Source organism: Lepisosteus oculatus, chromosome 2, assembly GCF_040954835.1.
Source record: "Lepisosteus oculatus isolate fLepOcu1 chromosome 2, fLepOcu1.hap2, whole genome shotgun sequence".
Classification (NCBI taxonomy): Eukaryota; Metazoa; Chordata; class Actinopteri; order Semionotiformes; family Lepisosteidae; genus Lepisosteus; species Lepisosteus oculatus.
This window is the reverse complement of record NC_090697.1, coordinates 14,721,264-14,737,287: the sequence shown is the minus strand read 5'-3', so window position 1 is coordinate 14,737,287 and position 16,024 is coordinate 14,721,264. Positions and strand designations below refer to the sequence as shown.

At 38.0% G+C, this 16,024-nt stretch overlaps 1 protein-coding gene across 2 annotated transcripts; it reads left to right on the top strand.

Moving 5' to 3' along the window:
- Positions 1 to 667: 667 nt before the first annotated feature.
- Positions 668 to 14,325, top strand: allc (allantoicase). Of its 2 annotated transcripts, none has more exons than XM_069197376.1 (12): positions 668 to 745; positions 1,229 to 1,361; positions 3,154 to 3,204; positions 3,923 to 4,010; positions 6,042 to 6,167; positions 6,420 to 6,499; positions 7,884 to 8,016; positions 8,591 to 8,746; positions 9,412 to 9,485; positions 9,912 to 10,020; positions 10,597 to 10,724; positions 13,826 to 14,325. In XM_069197376.1, the coding sequence occupies exons 2-12, from the start codon at positions 1,272 to 1,274 to the stop codon at positions 13,967 to 13,969; spliced, it is 1,179 nt and encodes a 392-aa protein (XP_069053477.1). In that variant the 5' UTR covers positions 668 to 745; positions 1,229 to 1,271; the 3' UTR covers positions 13,970 to 14,325. The 2 variants fall into 2 exon arrangements, with proteins under 2 accessions (XP_069053477.1, XP_006626459.1); XM_006626396.3 differs by lacking the exon at positions 13,826 to 14,325 and adding an exon at positions 12,612 to 12,699.
- Positions 14,326 to 16,024: the final 1,699 nt, after the last annotated feature.

Genomic DNA, 16,024 nt, shown 5'->3' with positions numbered 1-16,024 from the left:
TATGGTTCACTATGCTACTTTTCCAGTTATACAGAGTGAAATAACCTCTCTTTTAGCCTAAAGTCAGAAAAAAGACAAAAAGTTATTCATAATAGGTAGCTGAATGAAGGGCGGTGAATATTGTTCAATGTTTGCAAAATGTGGATGTACAGAAGTCCAAATAATCGTTAGCACTAACATTAAAATATAAAACAGAGAGGGACACATAATATTGGATGCCTAGAGATTTGCTTCTGAAAAACCTTTATGCGATTCGATGTCACTGCAGTGAGGTTTTCTGGATTTTCCACTCAGTGTGGCCTGGGATACATGTTTCTAATTTATCTTCTTAAACTGTATGGATCTGGGTTATGAAGGCACAATATATTTCTTGCCAAAACAATCATTAATAACTGTATTTGGACTCCTAAGTAACTTTTGTCACATCATCTTCATCATTGCCGTAACTAGAAGCATGAACCAAATTTAACCAGATTCTAAAGGTACTGCAATGAAGGTATAAATGTACTGTATCTAAAAGGACCATGGGTCAATGAAAGGGAATGCACTTGATAATATCATAACTCGGCTACCAGGCTGTTAATTACAAGCTCAAGTTATTTTCCCCACTCCAATGATAATCCCTCCCATTGACAGTTCACTTCGAACTTTGTTCTACATATTTATACAGAGGTTGCACAACCTGGAGAAGCTTTCCTTTAAAAGAATAGCCCAACTGCTGTAATTTATATGCACAGCTGAACAGGTAGGATTTAAAGGTAATTCCTTTTGAAATTAAAACATAGCAACTCAATGTATGCCATTATGTATTCATAACTTGGAATATTTCCTTCTGCATTTATGTGCATATATTTCTTGAAACAATTTTCGTCATATTTCGCCACTATTTCTGTTGGATCATTTCCCAAATATAACTTAGTCATATATATGGTTGCATTTGCGGTAGTTTCTTTTAAAGTCAGTATTCTAAAAAAAGTGAATCATACGAATTTGATCTTGGAACGGTTATTGTAAAAACAATGTAACTATTAAAAATTAATTACTTTTTATATTTACAGAATAAATTACTGTTTATATTTGCATTTATTTAAGATAAATGTCCATATAGAAGTGTCAGATAATAATTTGCGCGTTAGACAGTCTGCTCTATATTATGTCCTGTTCTAAGATAAAATGGTATGCTGGCATTTAGTAAGTGAAAAATTATTTCGACTTACATTAATTTCAGGTGGCCGGCGTTGTCTTAAATAAATGATTAATGAGCAGATAGAATGGCAACTCGGTCAACTTTAAAGAACAACACTGATCAACCAGACTTTCTGCACTTAAATAACCTGGCTTGTGAATCCGCTGGAGGAAAGGTAAGTGAAAAATCCCATAAAATATCAGGTCAATGAAGTTGCCCCCCTGTACTATCAGCACAAACCAAAATCCACACCATCCGTTTATGCCGGGGAGTTGATTGAAAGTCACACACCAAAACAAGAGCTCACTATATCACGGGAACAAAAGCAGCACAGACGCCTTTTTAAACGGCACAAACGGAGCACAAAAATGTAGCGGGTTTCATTGTTAGTGCTGTTTGTAGGACGACAGCTTCACAGAGCCGTCCTGGGGTTCAATTCCTGGCGCTCTGTCTGCGCTTAGTTTGTATGTTCTCGCTGGGTTCTTCAATTCCTCCCATAGTGCAAACACATGCTGGTAGGTTAATTGGCTTCTGGGCTCTGGAGTGTTTGCGTGTTTATGTCTGCGTGGATGTCTTCTGCCTTTACACGAAGCCTGCCCCCACAGCTCTGAACTGGATGGTTGTATAATTGTAAAAACATTCCAAACGTAATACAATATTGAAGATATTCTCTTCGAAATGTGTTTCGTTTGTAAACAAAAATATTTTTTTTCGTTTTGGTTAATTAACGGTCAACTCAGTAAACAGTATTTCTAACTAAACATATAATCCAATATCTTGGTACTTTTCCAAGTATAACTTATATATTTGTATAACTGGTCTAGCAGGAAAGACAGGTTGGAACTTTAAACAGCTTTTGAACGGCCTTCACTTTTTGTAAAAATATAGACACTGTTCAAATCATTATGACATGTTAGTTTTTTTTTAAGAAAATGCAATTGTTTTTTTATGTTCCCTTTTTAAAGTGAACAACTTTAAACTCTTGTGGTTAGATTAAGATATTGGAGACAGATTTGTAATTTTACTTTTCACACAAACGCACAAAACATACACAGTCGGCTGTCATTCAAATGGAAAAGATAATAATAATTCTTTACCCTTATATAGCATTTTTACTGGACACTCCACTCAAAGTCCTTTACAGGTAATAGGGACTCCCCTCCACCACCAATGTGTAGCCCCTCCTGGATAAGGTGACAGCAGCCATAGTGCGCCAGTACGCTCACCACACATAAGCTATTGGTGGGGAGGAAAACACTGTGATGAAGCTACTCCAGAGTTCGGGATTATTAGGAGGCCATGATTAGTGAAGGCAAGGGGGAAATTTGGCCAGGAGACTGGTTAACCCCTACTCTTTTTGAGAAATGCCCTGGAATGTTTAATGACCATAGAGAGTCAGGACCTTGGTTTTATGTCTCATCAGATTGACGGATGTGGTGGGTTTGATTTCTTGTGCTGTTTGTTGGGTTCCAACTTCACAAAACTCATCAACCATCTTGTACAAAAATGTGGTGTGGTGAATTTTTATTCATATTGCTCTGTCTTTCCAGTTTGTTGTTTGTGTAAGGTAAGTTTGGGGTTGCATAGTTACTGTAAGTGGATAACTCTGGATTCCTAACTATTGTGGATTCTGTTTTCTGCTGTGGACCCTGCTGTAGGACTTTGTGCGAGGAACTTTACCCCAGTCACTCCAGTCCACCCAGCCTTGTAAACAATAGACTGTGTCCTATGCGGGAATCACTTGCTGTTTTGTACACCACAGAAACCAGGATAAACCCTGCCCCTGTGAATGGAACTAATTTATTGTTAAGCTTTTACCTGGGAGATGATCAAAGAATTAATATGTTACACAAATAAGAGAGCTTCCTAATGAAGTCATTTTTGATGCATTGCTATAGTTTTATTTCAAGATTTTAGTCTGTACTATTCTCATAACAGTCTATGATAATGTTGTTATTTTTTCTCAGGTCATTTTTGCTACCGACGAATGGTTTGCTCCTGCACAAAACCTACTAAAGGTATACAATACACTGCTTCTCTTAAATGTGTTAGTTTTGTGGAAATTAGAAGTAAAAAATACCATGTGATTTGGGAAATATCCATAAAGTCTGTATCTACAGTAAAGTTATTTTGAATTGCCATAAAAAACTGTATTTGTAAGACCAATACTGGTATTCTGTGATGTATACATACATTTACTTAACGTCTTTGTTTCTACAATCATTGGCTTCAAACATTAAGATTGTGGCATCTTCTGGTTTTCATTCTGACTTGGGTCCCGTTAATTAATTCTGTTCTTAATTACGCTATCTGTTTTTTTATTAATTACACCTTCTCAAATATGTTTAGGCCTCAAAAGTTTGCAGATTTAAAATATTTAGTGGTAAGGAAATGACCAACCGTTGTGAGGAGTTGCAAATGATAAGATAATTGAGCATATGGTAACTATGCTTCAATAAACTGAGTACTCATTAAACCAGAGAACTCTAAGGAGCTCTGCACTATAGCTGAGATTATGATTCAACTCCCAACTTCATACCTAAGGAGGTTGTTCTGTTGTGAAAACAGAACAGCTTGATTGAGGTTTTCTGTTGTGTAAATGTGAGAGGTCGCTGTAAAATACAGAATGAGTGCCATTTGCAGCTGGCTGGTGCCGGTGGGCTGAGGTTTTGATGTGATCTAGGCCCAATTCGAAAAGGACTTGGTTCATACATTTTTTTTTTAAATTTGTTGCAGAGACAGCAGGTGGAGTTCAAGGTGGATGCATTCACAGAATATGGCAAATGGATGGATGGATGGGAGACCAGAAGGAAAAGAATCCCTGGTACTAAGACAGTTACTGATGACATGAAAGCTCTGTAATAGGCTGTGGCTCATCAATATCACTCAGATATTATTATTATTATTATTAATTTGTAATTTTATATTCATTCTGGAAACAGAGACAGAAATCTAGTCGTTAATGGTCTGTCCCAGGGCATTATCTTTAGTTCAGCCATTCGGTCAAATTCTAATAATGACAAAAAGAGCTGATGAATAAAGGTATAGTGTGCTTAGTACTTTGGCTTTAACTTACACGGCTGAGGACATGAGCACAGTTGGTGAAGATCAACTGGGTGGGTGCCATCACACCCCGCTCACATTTAAGAGGAATGATCTGACTGAAGCCAACTTCAGTCAGATCAGAAGTTGTAACCAAGCATTATTGAATCTCATTTAATTGTAAGAGCTTTGATCAATGGTCTTGATTATTTACCATTCAAACCTGTCGGTTTGGGAAACATGTCAAAATCTGATGCCCAGAGAGGATTAGGCTATACCGTAAATATCTGCTGATGATCAACGTAAGTAATTATTTAATTGTGCACCGGTGGTATAGACCTCCATCCCGATCTTGTTACTATAGTAACTGATGGGCAAACAGGCTGAATTGATGGTTGTCTGGAGACAGATGCTTGGGGTACCAGCAAGATTGGGAGGATGGGCATGTCAATTTCAGGCTGAAACCCAAAACAGAAACGGAAAATATGGCACATATGCAGCTGGATTCTTGGGGGAGAGGGAAGAGCCTAATGCTGAGAGCTAGCAGTTGGACTCCAGCTGAAAGGAAGGGTAAATGGAAATTGGAACCTATTTCTGTAGCTGCCTAGGCCCAGCTTGGGACAGTGTGGGGGTAAATAAGGAGGCCTGGATCCAGTGCAGACTGCCTCTGTGCAATCTCATGCAGTTGAGTGGGAGTCAGCAACATGGGGCTCCTGCAGTGGACAGTCAAAAGTAGGATTAGGGAGAGGGGAGAGACAAAACAATTATGTAGGCTGAGGCTGTAGGTGTGGTGGCTGGACATTCCACCAGAAATACAAAGAGGGGGAGAGGGAGGTGAGCAGAGAGAGAAAGATTAGGAAGAGAGAGAGAAGGATAAAACCACTACAGAGACGGCTGCCTTAGTTGCTCAGTTTCTGGGAGGCTTGCTGGCATCAGGAGACCTGAAAGAAAAATACGGATGATATAGTGGGAGCAGAGCCGCCTGCTCTAGGTAGGGCTTTGAGGCTGGAGAGGCGAAAGTGGCTCTGGTACAGGAAAAGCCGAATGTGAGATATGTCCGTCAATGACAAAGCTGAATACTGTGCACTGAAAAAGGATGTGCAGTGTCACAGTGTTTGGCCAGGATGCTTTATTCAACTAGTGAGTTTTTATACGAGGAGAAATGAAAGTGTGACATCAGAATTTGACCTCCTGTTGTTCTCAAGAACACCTTTTAGTCAGTAGGAAACAGTGTAATCAGTTCATTAAAGCAAAAATAAAAGCAGTTTACAGAAATTAATAATTTAACAAATATAAAGTTTAAATGTAATACATTTTTCAATAAAATAAAGATATCACTTTAATAATACAGTATGTATTTCTACCCTCTTCAAATACTTCTTGGACAAATACAAATCTTGTTTCTTCCACGCCCTTTCTGTAGGATTGAAGGAATCTGGTTGCCTTTTTAGAGATCACTATTGAAATGTTAAGCCAGGTCAGTTACATAAGTTTAATGCCAGCAATAAATTTTTCTTCCATCCTCGGATACTTTACTTGTTTAGGCCTTAATGCATTGTACTGCACTATAATACACTGATATGGCTAATTTGTTGAAAATACTGCTGTGTCCTTGACTGTTGCTCTGAGCTTCTAACATACCTGAAGGTATGAGTGCTTGTGTGAAAGATTAGAGGACACATTTTGTATTTAGCACACTAGTTATTCTGTATTTAAAGTACATCATGTAGCACAGCCATTATTTGTGATTATACTAATACATGTTAGTATAAAAAAAATTCTAATTTGTTTCTGTTTTTTTTTCTCTACACAGGTCATGATTGGTGCATAGTCCAGCTGGGCGTACCTGGAGTAATTAATGGATTTGATGTCGACACATCTTATTTTACAGGAAACTATGCACCTTCAATCTCCATTCAGGCAGCATGCCTGAGTCAAGGTAGTAGGAGTAGCAATTCTTACACCTTGTCAAATCCTCTAGGAGAATCAGACATTCTCTTTAGCTTATTTTATTAATTTTATTTATTAATTCAGTTATGAAATCACCTATAAATACATAGTGTATATCAAAATTATGAAAAAGTGTAATTTTTCCATTTCTGTTGTCTTATGTTTATGTGCCATTAAAAATGATCAGGTGAAATTTAAGACAGTTGTAAACTGTAGATCTGGATTTCATTTGCTTTATTAGATACAGTTCCAGAAATTGTACCTCAGGGAGACCGGACAGGAATGGCTGCTTCAAATGAAGAGTTTCAAACTATTGCTAAGGTAAAAATATTTCAGCATTTTTATGTACTTTGTACCATTCTGGATCTTACAAGGTCATGACTACTTAGTACTGTAGGGAAGCTTTCTTTTGATGTGGATTCACCATGAACACACACTGAAATATTACATTGAAACACAGGAGAAGAAATGGTTTAAACATTAAACTTCTCTCCTCATTAAACCGAGAGCAGTGAGAACCATAAACTCTGACAAGATTGAACTAATACCTTAATCTTCAAAAAGACAAGCAAATTAAATTAATGACATAAATGTGAAATCCTAATAACTCTTAAGGCCTTCATAAGGATCATTCGGGAACCGTTCCATACATGAGAAAATTTGCTTGTAAAGGAAACTTTGGAACCCTGGAAGTTATGCTTTGCATAATCTGAATGTTGCTTTTTTCTTTGATACATTGTAGAGCACCTTTTCTCACTGTGGAAATATAAGTATTTACACACAGCTTTAGCAAATTTCACTAAATGTTTCACATATTGACAGGAATTAATATCTTTTGCGGTACAATAGTCCTGAGACATAATGCATGGGGTCAATTATAAAATAGTAACATAGTGACTTTAAAATCAATATGTGTTGTGACAGCATATAACAAAAATATCTTAAATGCTTTCTCTTAATTCTGATTAAATGTATAAGTATTCAGATAAGGTTAAGCGTCAGGCTTATGCATGAGATAATTTCATAAGGAGAAAGATCACTCAAAAATCCCCATTAATGTAATGACTTCGGGTGACCATAGCTGGACACAGACTATAAAATGTTTGTAACACTGTTGCAATATGGGGCAGTGTGGGAGATACACCTTGTGTGTGTCTCCTTCAGTGTTCTCTGAAAATAGTCATTCTTGTTACAATTTAACCCAACTCTAACATTCGCTGGACTGTGCTTTGACTCCCTGCATCCCTGTACCTTGCTGTATACTTTGTTAGTCATCATCCATAATGGTATCCACAATCTAAAATGTAATTATTTACACAGCAATTACAAAGGAGAAGGGAATTACAAAATTCTTTCCAATATACAGTATACACTATTCCTATTTTTCTTTTTTTTTAAATATTTGTCTCACATAGTGTGGCTATAAGATTAAAATAGGGTTTGACAGTGTTAAGGCCTTTAAAGGTGCATTGCATAATAGTTTATTATGCTGTACTGCGACTTCACTAAGGAACATTTTGGTTTATATTTTAGATTCCTTAGAAATGTAATCCACAGTGAAGTTTATTATTTGTGGTCAGAGATATATTTTGTTTGGAAAGACTAGACATAAACTTAATGTCCGAAAGGAGTTTTGTGTACTGAAATTGATCTTCCAACTTTACAGGAGGATGAACAAAAATGTGTTTTTTTTTTAATTTTGTAGCTACAGTCCGAGTCCTGGGTGATGCTGGTTCCAATTTCAGAGCTGAAGCCTGGCTACACTGACACTTGTCATAATTACTTTCCTGTCAGCTCCCACCAAAGGTTCACTCATATTAGACTTAACATGTATCCAGGTAATACCACAGTCATATGCACTAGCTCTGCTGGAAGGTCTAATCTTTTCTTAAAACAGATGTTTAATCTATGAACATCCATTGTGATATTACGCAAAATCATTTGCTAAAGGGTGATAAAAAACATGCATTATTGAAACCTATAAAAGTAGGGCAGTGACCCAAATGTGATTTAGATTCTTTTGACAGATCTCCTTGTCAAGTCCAGGGTTTGGTTTAGGGCTCTAGTAATAACTCTTCATTGCCATGTTCTCTGGTTTTTATTGCACTATAGTAATGACTTTATTTAAACCAATTCTTTACTTCGTTGGTCTATATACTGCATTAACCCTGTTTCCACTTTCTGCACTTTATGAGTTACTTGTAAATCCTGATGGACTGAGGCCCTCCAGGACCATGAGTGAATATCACTGGTTTAACTCATTACATAGAGGCATGAGAGTGAAGAAAATAACAGTCAGAAAAATAAATTCTGTTTTATACCACACAGCACAGTGTCTGCCACGTGAAACACTTTTAAAGTTTTTTAACCTAAACATTTAGCTTCTCTTTCTAATCTGTGGTCTTTTCTCAGATGGAGGAATTGCACGTCTAAAAGTATATGGCATAGGACAGACAGACTGGTCTGAAGTATCAACAAACGATCAAGTGGATCTGGTTGCGCTTGTCAATGGAGGTGTGTGTGTGGGTTACAGCAATGCTCACTTTGGTCACCCACGAAATATGATAGGTAAGCCATTATTTCAATTTCAGTGTTTCCTAAAACATTTGTAGGAGTTTTCCATAACATACTGGTAACACTTTTGAAAGTAAAATGTACCAGTACTCCCTTGTGTTTTCCAGCTGGTCAGGAGTCTGATGGTATTGTAGTGAAAGTCATTTGACTGAGTGAGATCCTTCTTGGAAAAACTGGTCTTCACATTTAAAATATATCCCAACATAATATAATACCTTTAGGTGAACAAATGATCAATTCAATTTCTTTTTCAAACCCCCCCCCCCCCCGGCAATTCGAGTATCTGAGTTTTCAGTGAAGTCCACAGAAAAGTTTGGCCACGAGAAGGCCAGCAAACTGTATTAATTTCTTCTGTGTAGAAAACCAAATTGGAATCATCATTTAACATGGGCAAAGAATATATGTATTTATCAAGGAAAGAAGTCATTATGTTGAAATTCAAAGATGGTTCATGAATGACAAATATAAAAACTTAATTACTTCATTTCAGCACAGAAGTAAAAGAATACCGTAAGAAATAATAATAAACTATTTTTTTTAAATCTTCACTATTCCCGTTCTTTATAATCAGGCTTCTGTATTTTCCTATCACTTCCTATCACCTGAGTTATTTTGTTGTTTTATAAATATAAGGATTTACATTATTTCTTAAACTTTAGGTTTAGGAAGGGCTATAAATATGGGGGACGGCTGGGAGACTGCCAGGAGATTGGATCGCCCAGGTGTTTTGAAGGTACACAGAAGCAAAGACTTTTTGTAGTCTGATCTGCACATATGTATTCACAGAGGTATTTCTGGACATTTTGAAACTATTTAATTCATAATGGGAATGCCAGTTTGGATGTCAGTACACTAAGTGAACACCGTAACATGCCTATCTGTTTGCCAAGGGCTTTTTTTTTGCCCATCTGTCTAAAAGTGAAGACTTTGTAGAGTCCCAATATTAAGTCCTGAAAAGGACAATAAGGTTGTCTTTTATCCATACTTTCCTATTCTTTATAGCAACAAAGTAAAATGTGAGGAAGGTGGGAATAACTTTGCATATACAAAACAGTCCTTCACATATACTTTGACATATAGTGTAATACAAAATCTTGACCTAAACTTATACTAGGTGAGTTTTCCTGCTTGACAGAATTTCTTTTTACGCCATTTTTAGGTTGATCAACATGGTATATTACAAGTGCCTGGCAGTGAATGGGCAGTGTTTAGACTCGGCCACCCTGGTGTCATAAGATACATTGAGATCGACACCAATCATTTTAAAGGTAAATTAATGTGATGAAAATGAAAAGAATAATTACCTGCTGCTAACAAATTATATTGTTCAGAAACACAATCACACAGGAACTCTTCACTGGCATAAAATGTATTAAAACTGTCAGTGCTACCAGTGTAATGATAGTAAGCTTTCTGCATCAGCTCATTGGTTGATTGCACACATTTTATGAATTTAACCAGACTTCCATCACTACAGAATGGTAAAACATTTTACATATATTTTTTTACCATGAACTCATAATATCGATTTTTTTTCAATTTTGCTTCACATTTTCATGCCTATTGAATATGTATGATGTGGTATCAGTGGGCAATAGGTATAATTATTATTGTATATATTGTATACTGAAGAGTACGTCCTAGTCTTTGGATTTTGTTACATGTAATTTAATAAGTGTTATTTCACATGACTGTAGACCGGTTAAATGCATTTTTAATAGTCTGGAAACATTAATCACGATGTACCTTTTTAAGTCCCTCTTCCATCCTTCCAACAAAGTATATATAAGCATTAAAAACAAAGACAAGGTAATACAGTATAATGCTCACATATTCTCACACAGGAAACTACCCAGACTCCTGTAAAATCGAAGCCTGTAGTTTGAGACCAGAAGAGGAGAAACACTATACAAGCATAAACTGGAAAACTGATCAGGAAACAAAGTGGATAATTCTCATGCCAATTCTGAAGGTACAGTATGTTTCTTACAATAACTGATAAATACAATATAACCTTGCCGGGTTACTAGATATCCTATTGCAGTGCATGCAGCAGGTTTTCTTTTAATGTGAAGGTGTAGATTTCCTTTAAAAAGCCTAAACACAGATGTATCATATTTTAGAAATAACATGAGACTGAGTGAGATTTGGCCTCTTAGTACAGTGTGCTATAGGTTTGAATGGGTATCTAGGTGAGTGTGTGTTGACTGCAAAAGAACAAGTAACGGTTAATTCCACATTGAAGGGTAGAAGAAACAGTGTTTTGACTGTTGAGATTTCTTCAGGTTGTTTTTATTTCTACTTTTCAGCCAGGACTTTTCTGTTTACAACTTTGTATTCAAATCATATTTTTCTCCAGTCCTGAACAAAAGTTAAAAAAGATATTAGAGTTTTTGGGTACATTTTAGATTAAATTATTGTATGTAAATATAAACATACGTGTATATTTATACATACAGTACATATACATATAATAGCCAGCAGCCATATCACTATGCAACTCACAACTGGCAACCCACTGAAGCTAAGCAGGTGTGAGCCTGGTCAGTACCTGGATGGAGACGTCCTGGGAAAAACTAAGATTGCTGCTGAAAGAGGTGTTAGTGGGGCCAGCGGGGCCCTGAGGTCTATGTTGGTCCTAATGCCCCAGCATAGTGACGGGGACACTATACTGTAAAAAGGCGCAGTCCTTCGGATGAGACGTAAAACCGAGGTCCTGATTCTCTGTGGTCATTAAAAATCCCAGGGCATTTCTCGAAAAGAGTAGGGGTGTAACCCTGGCGTCCTGGCCAAATTTCAAATTGGCCCTTACCAATCATGGCCTCCAAATAATCTATGAATTGGCTTCAGTACTCTGCTCTCCTCCCCTGCTAGCTGATATGTGGTGAGCGTTCTGGTGCACTATGGCTGCCATCGCATCATCCAGGTGGGGCTGCACATTGGTGGTGGTAGAGGAGAGTCCCTGTTACCTGTAAAGTGCTTTGAGTGGAGTGTCCAGAAAAGAGCTATATAAGTGTAAGCAATTATTAATTATTATTATAAAATTAAGATTATGTAGATAATTATTACTTTTTTGTATCAGTTCAGGTTCTACAGAATCTTAAACATCAATAGATATTCAGCAGTGAGAAGGTTAAGTGAGGATCAAAATGAACCATTAACTTTATGAATTATTGCTTTGTTAACATTATTGTATATAGAACCTCAGGTGATGGTACATATTACATTAATAGAATAATTGTTAATTTCTTACTTTTACAAATTCATTTAAAGTAATACACATCTGTTATGCTACTTTGACAGTAACATCAGAGATCTCATATAGTATATTGTAAGTAATTACAAATATTCTTCCTGTCATATTTTTAATACTTCTACTGAGGAATACTTTTATGTAATAATGTGGACTGATTTACCCTATAATGATACAATTTGTTTCAATTAACATGTTTTGAAAACTGGAACCTTAATAAATTTTTAACATGTTAAAAACAGGGTCCCAATATAGCTTGTAACTTAGGTCCAAGTGACACATTGTGCCTAAGCAGTCTCAAACTACCACTGTTCCACCTTCTTCACACCTTGTCTGCTTCTCCAGTCTCCTGACTGAATTCACTGTTTCTTCAGACCCTAATTCCATTGTCAAGTGAGCAAGTGAGAAATATATATGTGGAAAGGCTTTAATAGCATATGTTTCATCAGTGCTCACCTTCACATTGCTCATGGGTACCTAGGCTATTCTCAGTGCAGAAGTTTCAGTTGAATATACATAGCTTCATTAGGAATAATATTGGACCCAGGAGTAGTTTTTTTTTAACTCAAGTACTTTTAGTTCTGCATGACCTCTCTTCTTTAACAGATTTCCAGTGGATGGTGGTGCTGGAACAGGGAGCTTATATTGAATAAAAACAACTAACAATTCTTTGTTTAAAAGTTGTGTTTTACTTGTTTTTTAAATATATTTATTCATTAAAATAATTGAACATCATTCTTCCCCTTAAAACATGAAAAAATAATTTTCTGTAATGTAGTTAAGTGCATTTTGCTTTTATTCTGTTTAAATATCATTTGTTAAGTAACTTAAAATTATGGTTTTGTAACTACACAATTTGCACAGTTTGTCTCGGGAAAGGGCAACATGTAAAGTTGTAAGCAACTCCTGGTGGTGTTTCACTTACAAGTCATTTTCAAATAAAAATATTAAGCTCTTCACATGTGAAAGTATAAACACACTTATATAAAGTTATAGAAACCTATATAACTTACATAAAGTACACATGCATATACTGTACATAGTGGCGTTTATATAAATATTAATTTTGAATCAGGAAATAAATCAGATCTTGGCTTGCAGCCTAAGCTTCACAACATTACAAGACTGTTTTTTCCTACCAGCCTATGTAAAATGAAACGAGTGATAGGTTTCTTCATTGCCAAGAGAAGCAGGGAGAGGAGCCCTGGCTTCGGGTGACTGAACATGAGTAACACAAGACTTCTTCATTACATATAACGAATAATTCTTCGAACTGAAGGAGCAGCATGGATCACACCCTCGGGTTAAGCACGGAGCCTTTCATGTCTTAATAGAGAGTCCCCCAGTTCTAGTCTTTCTGCCCCAGGTTTTTGCTGGTTCTCATTCCAGTTCAGCTCTCTGTTAGCTCAACCCTTAATTTATATTATAAGTAGTCAAAACAGACTGTTTAACGTTGCTAAACAGATAGAAGTGGGTTAGCCGTAGTCGCTTGCAAACCACAGCTTTTCAGGAGCAGAAAACATTGAAGATGTCCAATTTAGAAAGCTGACGATTTTATTTAGGATTTAATCAACTAGGAGTCCATTTGGGCAACAGCCAGAACTCTCAATAGGAAGCCCTGACATCATCTGAAGCTCACAGAAATGTTTGTGTCAGTATTTTTCTATCGGCAGATAGGGTGCTGTTGAAAATATCATTCTTGATTTATTAAATGTGCACATTTTTTATTCTGAGAACACGTTAATTTATGGAAGCTTGTTCTGAGAATTAGTTTAAACCACACAAGCATCAGAAAGGTTTGTTCTTTTTTGTTTTTGCAGCTCAAACCCCATCATCGACATTTCTTCTCCTGTAGCTCGACAGATCTAAAAGAACCTGTTACCCACGTGCGGCTCACCATTGCTCCAGATGGAGGGGTTAGCAGGATGCGCCTGTGGGGTTACCCAAGGGCCTTATCATCATGAGAGTGTCTTAATCACATCGACCCCTTCGGTGGAGAGGGCTAATAAAGTTCTTAGAATTTTAGAATTGGATTGAATCAAGTCATTAAGATAGATAGATAATACTTTATTAATCCCGTAGGGAAATTGATGTGTTACAGCAGTCCAGCCCAAGACAAGCAAAACAGACATCAGAATAGTTATAAAACAAATGACAACAAAATAAATAAAAATAAATAAATACATAGGTGTGTGCAAAATGTGCTGATCATAGTCACTGTAAAAACAATAAAATATGTGCAAAATGTGCATAGGTTTATACAGACTGATTGTCCAAAAAGTACAATGGAGCAAACATGCTGTCCATAGACGAGCAAATGAAGGGCTAACAGTCCTAGCCTAGGGCAGCGTTATACACCCTGACAGCTGCCGGGAGGAAAGACCTGCGGAAACGTTTTCTTAAACACCGTAGCTGGAGCAGTCTGTTGCTAAAAGTGCTCCACTGCCCAGTAACAGTCCCATGAAGCGGATGAGAGGTGTTGTTCATGATGGCTGTGAGCTTGGTCAGCATTCTCCTCTCGGCCACCACCTCCATGGGGTAAAGGCTCATCCCCAACATAGTGCCAGCCACCACTGATTCATAAAAAATGTGTAGCAGTGTTCCACACACACCAAAGGACCTGAGTCTCCTAAGAAAATAGAGTTGGCTCTGACCTTTCTTGTACAGGGCGTCAGTGTTACCAGACCACTCTAGCTTATCATCCAGGTGTACCCCTAAGTACTTGTAGGAATGTACGCCCTCTATGTCCTCACCCTGGATGGAAACAGGGTTCAGTGGAGACTTATTCCTTCGAAAGTCGAAGATCATTTCTTTGGTCTTGCTGGTGTTAAGCTGGAGATGGTTAAGATGACACTACTCCACAAAATTGGTAATCAAGCTCCTATATTCTTCCTCCCTCCCCTCTCTAATATACCCCACAATTGCAGAGTCATCTGAAAACTTCTGCAGATGACATGTCTCAGAGTTGTACCTGAAGTCAGTGGTGTAAAAGGGGAACAGGAATGGAGCAAGGACAGTCCCCTGTGGAGCCCCAGTACTGCTAACAATCTGTTCGGACACACAGCTCTGTAGCCGTACACACTGTGGCCTGCAGGTCAGATAGTCTATAATCCAGGACAGCAGGGGAGTGTCCACCTGCGCTGCCCTTAGCTTATCTCTCAGTAAAGGTGGATAGATGGTGTTAAAGGCACTGGAGAAGTCAAAGAACATAACTCTCACAATTCTCCCCGTCTTCTCCAGGTGAGAGTTAGCTCTGTGTAGCAGATAGATGACTGCATCCTCCACTCCCAAGTGTGACTGGTAGGCGAACTGCAGGGGGTCCAGTGCTGTACTCACCAGGGTTCTGAGGTGGTCCAGTACAAGCCTTTCCAGAGTTTTAGGTGTGATGTAAGTGCCACTGGTCTGTAGTCATTCAAGACTTTATGGTGCCCCTTTTTGGGTACTGGCACCAGGCAAGATGTCTTCCAGAGCATCAGATCTTTTTCTAATCTCAGGCTGAGGTTGAAGATTTACTGTAGCACTGAACCCAGTTGGTCCGCACAGATCTTTAGCACCCTGGAGCTGACACCGTCAGGAACCGCTGCCTTCCCTGCATGGAGTCTCCTCAACTCCCTTCTGACCTGGTCAGCTGTGATGGATAGGCCGAGGAGGGCAGGGGAAGATGGAGTAGGAGTAGGAGGGATCACATGATGGGGTGACTGAGGACATGAAGAGGGTGTCTGGGGTGAAGGCCTGTGAGGTGAATGGACAGTGGACCCTGTATCTCATCTGTTAAAGAAAAGATTCATCTCATTGGCCCTCTCCAGGCCTCCCTCACTCTGTTGGCCGCAGGACAACTTGTATCCGGAGATCTTCCTCATGCCATTCCAAACTTCTCTCACATTGCTCTCCCTCAGTCTGTCCTCCATTTTCCTTCCATAAGCCAAGGAGGAAGCCCAAGAGCAAGGTGCTCTCCCTAACTCTCACCTTCAGCTCTTTCTGTGCTCGCTTCAGCTCCTCCTTGTCACCTGCCTGGAAAG

Excerpts from the sequence above, each read along its gene's own strand:
- allc (XM_069197376.1), top strand. The coding sequence starts at position 1,272 with ATGGCAACTCGGTCAACTTTAAAGAACAACACTGATCAACCAGACTTT. Across the intron at positions 10,021-10,596 it reads CGACACCAATCATTTTAAAG|GAAACTACCCAGACTCCTGT; the intron begins GTAAATTAATGT and ends ATTCTCACACAG. Across the intron at positions 10,725-13,825 it reads TTCTCATGCCAATTCTGAAG|CTCAAACCCCATCATCGACA; the intron begins GTACAGTATGTT and ends TTGTTTTTGCAG.